The sequence below is a fragment of the Sinocyclocheilus rhinocerous genome, unplaced genomic scaffold, assembly GCF_001515625.1.
Source record: "Sinocyclocheilus rhinocerous isolate Xijiao unplaced genomic scaffold, SAMN03320098_v1.1 scaffold1898, whole genome shotgun sequence".
NCBI lineage: Eukaryota > Metazoa > Chordata > Actinopteri > Cypriniformes > Cyprinidae > Sinocyclocheilus > Sinocyclocheilus rhinocerous.
Window position 1 is genome coordinate 185,669 of NW_015661023.1, and position 7,435 is coordinate 193,103.

General features: G+C 39.8%; 1 protein-coding gene across 1 annotated transcript in view; it reads right to left on the reverse strand.

The window, feature by feature from the left end:
- Window positions 1–4,277: 4,277 nt before the first annotated feature.
- The window catches only part of znf219 (zinc finger protein 219), a 17,666-nt gene continuing 14,508 nt past the window's right edge, over window positions 4,278–7,435 (reverse strand). The window contains exon 5 of the mRNA XM_016535727.1: window positions 4,278–5,849. Coding sequence (XP_016391213.1) covers window positions 4,717–5,849 — 1,133 coding nt within the window. The 3' untranslated portion in view covers window positions 4,278–4,716. The remainder of the gene's footprint in view (window positions 5,850–7,435) is intronic.

Genomic DNA, 7,435 nt, shown 5'->3' on the forward strand with positions numbered 1-7,435 from the left:
ATGTATGCCATCTTCACAACACTGATTAAATACTTACTGTAAACGGTGGAAGACATAATTCTCCAACCTACTTATTCAACGATGCTAATGCAGGTGAATATTCTTATACATTTTACATAGAATATGAACGCCACATCCAAATGTTTTAAAGAGCTTAGAAGAAAGATGAAAACACGTATGACCTAATATGAGCTATTCTAAAATGTAAAATGTACTGAGAACCAGCCAAAGTGTGTGCAATTTTACTTCACATTGTCTGTAGCTCAAACACACAGATTTCCAGCTGCAGCTGTAACATCCTCGATTCGCGAATGAAGAAACACAGATGTATGGCGCCCCTGTCTGGTCACTCGATATATAACAGCTTTAATTGAGAAGACCTATACTGTAAATACATCACACATCACTGTCATTTTTGTTTACACTGCACTTGAGAGATCCCAGCCTGCCAGGCCTTTGAGAGTATGGAGTATGATGAGAAAATTGTTAGAATGTGGGTAGTTAAACATATATATATCTAAGATTCTACAGACTTCTCTATAGATGACGTAAAAAAAAAAAAAAAAAAACTTGTGGGTCTCTTTGTGCGGTGAGTATCTAAATGTAAATAAATAAAACTACATATGGCTTACAACTATTTACTTCACCCGCCGAAATAAGGAATGAAGCTAATGTACAAAATCTGCAACCATCATTTAGTCAGCAAATTTAAACAATAAAGTAACTGATTAATTTCAGATTGCAAAAAGTATACATAAGAAAACATATATTCAAACAAAAAATACAACATGGTAAAGAATCAGAAAGACAGAAATTACTTAAATCTGAAAAGTGTTTTTTTTAAGCAAAATGTAACTGTATTTAAACACATTATGTAAAATTACATTATACAGTATATTCATTTACATTGGACGCTTTATATAAAGTTGGATAGTTAAGAATGACCAACTGTATCTGCATACATACAGTACACTCACGTAAAGTGATATATGGTGAATCTCAGTTGTCTGATTGTTTATATCATCTCAAAAAGTAACTATATCAAGTTACATTATTATAATATATTATGAAACTAAAAAGGCATGATAATAACATCATGGCTTCCTGTAAAGCTGCTTTAAAAAAAAAAAAAACTCCTAAAAAGCGTCTGACTTTGACAATGGATTGCAATCTGGCAATCTCTTCAAAGTTTTGAGATTATCTGCATATTATGAGTTAATCAGTACCTCTGCACTGCCATCTTCATAAGTTTCCTCTTCCTCTTCTTGAACTTCATCACTATCTTCTTGAACTTCCTAAGCCGGAGGAGGATTCACTCTGAGAATTTGAATTGCCAGAAATACTCTAATCAGAATACATGTCCATCCAATCCATGCAGGCAGAGCTACTCCCAATCCCATTACTAACGTGGCCACATACATGCTGCCAAGCTGCTTTACAGTCTCAGGGATGGTATTTCTCAAATTAGTTATGTTAACCCGCTGCATGATGATTTTTAAAAGAATGCAAAAGCCTAACGGTATCAACATTGACACTGCAAGTCCTTTAAGCAGAACGACTTTTCCATGTGTACAGTCAAAGCTACGGCCAGAGATGCTCCTGTTAACGCCCATGCAAAGATCAGCCCTCCTTTAGCCTCCATCCCTGGGTTTTGAGCTCTCATTGAAACAGCTATACCAAATATGATAGCGAGAGCAAGTGTTCACAAACAATATTGCACAATATTTTATTTCAGCCCAAGTGCCTAAATTATTTCAAAGTCAACGGTGAAGGGTGCAATTTGAACAAACAAGTAGTACCGCCCTAAACTCACACCATATTTGCTGTCCAATGTTTTGAAAGTTACACTATTCACAAAGTCAACCTTAATGTGACTGCATGTAAAACTGGGGTACGTGTATTTTAATGCCCCAGAAATTACACACTTCACCTCCTACATGGATATATCAGTATGGTGACCATTTATTTCCAAGCACATGCTTTATTAAAGCACACACACACACACACACGCACGCACGCACAGACACTCACTCACACACACACACTGACATCTCAACAAAACCCAGGATCAGATACAGAGACGTACAGAGCAGTTTACCAAAGAATACAAAGTGAAACAGTAGGGGCTAAGTGCTTTTGGTGAGCTTACAAAATACTTGAGGAAGTGCTCAGGACAGAAGGCACAGTGGCTTGACTGTTATCTCAAAGGAACACCACATCAGGGGCTACCGAACGCATTAGATAATCTACACACGAAACAAGGACACGATAACGCACGTATTAAGGCCAGCCTCTGTCAATCTCCGGACAAAAGTGCCGCCTACTTGGTGTCTAACGATAAAAAATTAGATGACCCGATGGAAATGATTTCACAGAGTTGGACGAGGAAAGTAGATCATCATTTGTAAGATGTGCTAATTTCACATCAAAAATGCGACACGATTACATCAAATCAAATTTGGCAAGCAGATCAGTCAGACTGACAATGCTGATACTGGGACATGTCTTGGACACAGCATCAGCTTATAAATATATTCGCAATCACTGAAGTTTCAAGATCATCAGGCAAGCTTTAACATTGATTGTGTGTCCGAACGATTGATTTGTTGATTGGTGAATACATAAACACATCATTTAAGGGAATGTGAATTGAATCTGCAGCATTGTGAAGAAATGGTCTGGGGGAAAAGAACAACGTTTGGTCTGCATTGAAAGGCGAAAGGAAAGGAAAAGAAACTTTGCACAGTGCTCTAAAGACATTCTGAAGCAGTCTTCTTTCATAATTATTATAATACTTATTACTATTCTCCATATCCGTTTCCATTAACACTTCTTAAAAGGAAAACAATTTTTTTTTCCCTCTTTTTGATCTCTTATCTTTACAAAAGCTACATATGTTCTACTGGGATGTCTGAATTTGTTAGTGTGTGTGTTTTTTCTTTTTTTAGTTTTCGATATTTAAAAAAAAATGTCTACTCACGTCTAAAAAAAAAAAAACAGCTTACTGAATGTTTTAATAGAGACCCACTTTCCAACCTCTCTTGGATGGTTTGAGAATCTGAGATATTACAGGAATATGAAGGATATATTGCAGAGTCTCCATTTTCTAGATTGTGATTCATTTCTGACCCTGAAATTACACTTTCCGTAGTAACTGTGGTCTGGATTCCACCCGGAAATCCTGGTGGTGGTATTTGCAACGTAAACACTTCCATAGGGCCCTTGTCAAACGGCAAAGCTGTTCCCACATGTGGTGCTCTGGGGTCATTCATTGTTTCATTCACAGCTGACATAGTCACACAAACTGCCACCATATTGTCACAGAACTCTACGCTCTAGCACAACTACGCATATATACTGTATATATTCACTGTAACTATATTCCTGTGTTGCTGAATCTGCTAAAAAACCTTTTACATCAACAGGCACTGAGAGAAATAGCATATAGAAGAGGCAGAATCTCTGTTTCATATAATATCTGAAGAAGACCCGTCGGAGCAGACTGGCTGTGTGTGGATATCTGGTAATATAATCTTTCCTCTGTCCTGTTGATTCACAAGTACCGTTCAGTTATCACAGCATTCTGTTCAGAGTCTGGCAGGTGCATGGTAAGAAGTGTGCTCACTCCTTTGGTTTATTGAAGACGTGCAGTCAGAGCAAGTTCACGTGGAAGTAGGATGTCCGTCTCTCTCAGCATTAATACTGTATATCGTAGCGATTAAGAACAGTGTCTCTTTTTTGCTTTTCCGGCTCCCCAGATTGACATTCCAGGTCCTCGTTGAGATGAGAGCAAGATTTACAGGAGCAAGGAAATTGTAAATGAAATACACCTTGGCAATTGTGTTCACTGACGAGAAGACAGGAACAAGAGAACAGTGTTCAAGAAGGCCCAGAGACGGGCAGGCTTAGACTAGCATACAATACTGGATATCTCTGTGTGATTAAGAGTCTGTGTGTGTATGTAGAGGTAATCGATCACTAACCAAGGGGGCTAGGCGGATATATTAAGGGGAATGTTTGATTTAAATACTTTTGCAGGTTATCTGTTTACTGATACTGTACAGAATGTTAGCATAGCGACTGGTCTGCCCTTGGTTTGAATTCCCCGTTGAAAAACCAGCATATGTTGGTTAGGTATGTTTTGAAGCTTGGCAGCTGGTTTATGCTGATCCTTAGTTGGTCATGAGCTGGATTAAACTGGTCCCGAGCAGGAGCTAGTTGCTTTGGACCAGCACATGACCAGCTTAAACCAGCTCAGGACCAACTAAGGACCAGCTTAAACCAGCTCAAACTAGCTGCCATACCTAACCCGAAAATGCTGTTTTTTTATTCAACAGGGTTGTACGAGGGACCCTGGGCAACTATTTCCCAAATATCTCTCCCCTGCCGCTATGTCCAAACTAGTGTTGTCAAAAGTACCGACTTCGGTACCAGTCGGTACTGAAATGTTAAAAACATTCATTTCCCGCTAACATTTGAGTGCTATTGAGCTGATTCTTAAACAGCACTGATTGGCCATTGTGTTCAGCGATGATCTTTGTAGCCAATCACAATCATATCTGTTGAGCGCGTTTGAACACAATGGCCAAGAATCGGCTCATCAGCACTCAAACGTTAGCGGGAAATAGACATTTTTAAAACTTCAGTACTGACTGGTACCAAAGTTGGTACTTTTGACAACACTAGTCCAAACTCATCCAGGGCTCTTGTTTGATGTTATTTCCCCAAGACACCTTCCTCCTCCTTGAGCAGATCCTCAGCCGTGAGGTCTGATGAAACAGACCCAGCCCTTCTGCTCTGATTCTGGGGTGCATTTCCAAAGCTGCCATTTGCTTCCAGGTCATCCTCCTCCTCATCGACTTGCTCATCTTCCTCGTCCAGCTCCTCTCTCATTTTAAGCCCCTTCTTACCAATGCTTCCCACAGGTCCAGGGGCCAGTTCAAAACTGTCCTCTGTGTCCCTGTTCTCTGGGCTGAATCCATTCTCAGCTCTTGTCTTTGACAAGACCCAATCCTCAGGAGATGCTACTCCGTCCTCTGCACCGAGGAACTTCCACAGAGCCAGCGGATCGCGGTCCGGCCTGGCCAAAGTTAGTCTTGGAGAATGATTGGTGGAAGCGAGAGGGGCTCCCCTCTTGCGACGAGACTTGCTGGTGTGATTAACCTGAAGGTGCATGGCCATAAGCTCAACAGAAGAGGTCCGGAAGGGACAGAAGACACATTGATTGAGGATGTCATTCCCTCCTTTAGAGCCACCTGACGGTCCACCTATAGAACTGCTCACTCCCCCTTCATCTTGTAAAGGGCGGCGGGAAAGGTCCAGAGGTTCAAAGCCTCCTTCCTGGGACCCACTGGACTTCATCCCGCCCTGGTAGCCATTTGCTGACATCATGCGGCTTGTAGTAAGGGGTTTCCGTCGAGACACTTTGGGCATTTTCGGAGGTGGCACCTCCCCAATCCAACTTGGTTCTAGACCACCGGCAAAGAAAGTACCCATCATCCCCGACAGACTGTGATACTGACTCTCCACGTCTCCCTCTCTTTGACGTCCAGATGCAGTAGTGCCCTCCTTCTTCTCTGGCGGGCTTGCAGCCCATGACCGACTGTGCCTTGAAGAAGGAGCCTCTCCAGGATCCCTCCCAAAAGAAGACTGGGACATGGAGGGGTGACGGCGCTTTTTCACCACTTCATGAGGAGAGCCAGTCAGAGAGGGGAGGCTCGGTGGTGGGGAATTTGTGGTGGTTGCCATAGCGTTCCTTTGCTCACGATGATGACGTTGAAGGTGGTACTTGAGAGAGCCAGACTGGGTGCCAGCATAATCACAGTGTGGGCATTTGTATGGTCTCTCACCTAAAACAAGGAATTAAGCACTCTTGTTAAGTAGATTGAAAACTAAAATGTTATTTTAATAGCAGAACGTTGTCTAAGAATAACAATGCTTCATTAGGGAGGCTGCTGTGGTTAAGCAAAAAAAAAAAAAAAGACTGTGTGGGACGACTATATGCAGTTACACACAGTAATATATAGAGGGCAGTGCTTGTCATCATATGCAACATCAGGTGTAGTCCCCAGTGCATTACTGTTAAATTAGGACATTCCATCTCTCATCAACCGTGAGAGCACTGCCTTTTTTTTTTTTGGTAGAGGACATTTTGTGGATGAACCTGATAGGCAGCAAATGGTTTAAATCAAGCTAAATCATGAAATTTATCATACAGGGGTGTGAATTTTTTAAATGAATAAAAAAGTACTTACATAATAATAATAATAATAATAATAATAGTAACCAACAGAGCAATCATCATAATTTCTGTGAGATGTTTACAGCAAAAATGCTTTATCTAATGGACACATAATTTAATACATCTAAGTAAAATAAAATTACAAAAGTGCAAAATATTTGAACATTACATGGATAAAAATAAATAAAAACAATTTTTATAGTATTTCCCAATCTGAGCTTAGTGTCTATGATGTATTTTGCTACAAGTGTTATCCACACATAATATCAAATTAACATTAGGAATTATTATGATTACGCACCATTGTTATACAGTAGGATCACTATAAAAATAATGTTGCTGTAGATTAATATTTAATCTAATATTATAAATCTTCATTTCTGTTTTATAGGTTTAGGGCAGGGGTTGGCAACCCGCAGCTCTTTCATCCCTCTGCGGTGGCTCCCTGCAGCATGGGCGTAGAATAGTCACGTCAAGTCAAGTCACCTTTATTTATATAGCGCTTTTAACAATACAGAGTATGCGGGGGGCACGTGTCCCCCCGACATTTAATAAAACCTAAACCCTTCCCCTGCACTTTTTCGGGCAAGTGTGTTCACGTAGAGGTTTTCAAGGGCCAGTGTGAATAAATCTAGATTTAAATTAAAAGAGACAAGATAGTCACATCATTTTGGATACGTTTTATTCATATCCAAAATGATGTGAACATTACTAAGCACTAAACACTCTCATGCAGTGTATGTTTCATTCATACTCGATGCCAGAGGGTGCTCTCGTGCAGAAAGTCCAAAACAGACTCATATAAGCAATAGTAACTTTTGACGTGCCAGAAATAACAAGCATAATCCTTAACTGATGAAACGTGATGACAATAAACTATTGTGACAATATGTTTTATGTGTGTTTTCCAAGTCTTCTTCAGGTAATAAATAAAGTATATGAATGATACCAAAACAGATATAAGCAATAGTAACTTTTGACGTGCCAGAAATAACAAGCATAATCCTTAACTGATGAAACGTGATGACAATAAACTATTGTGACAATATGTTTTATGTGTGTTTTCCAAGTCTTCTTCAGGTAATAAATAAAGTATATGAATGATACAGTGCTAATTGACATAGCATTTCTTACAGTACAGAAGCTATAAAATATATTGTCTGTTTTATTCTGTGATAAAAAAAAATGGAAAAA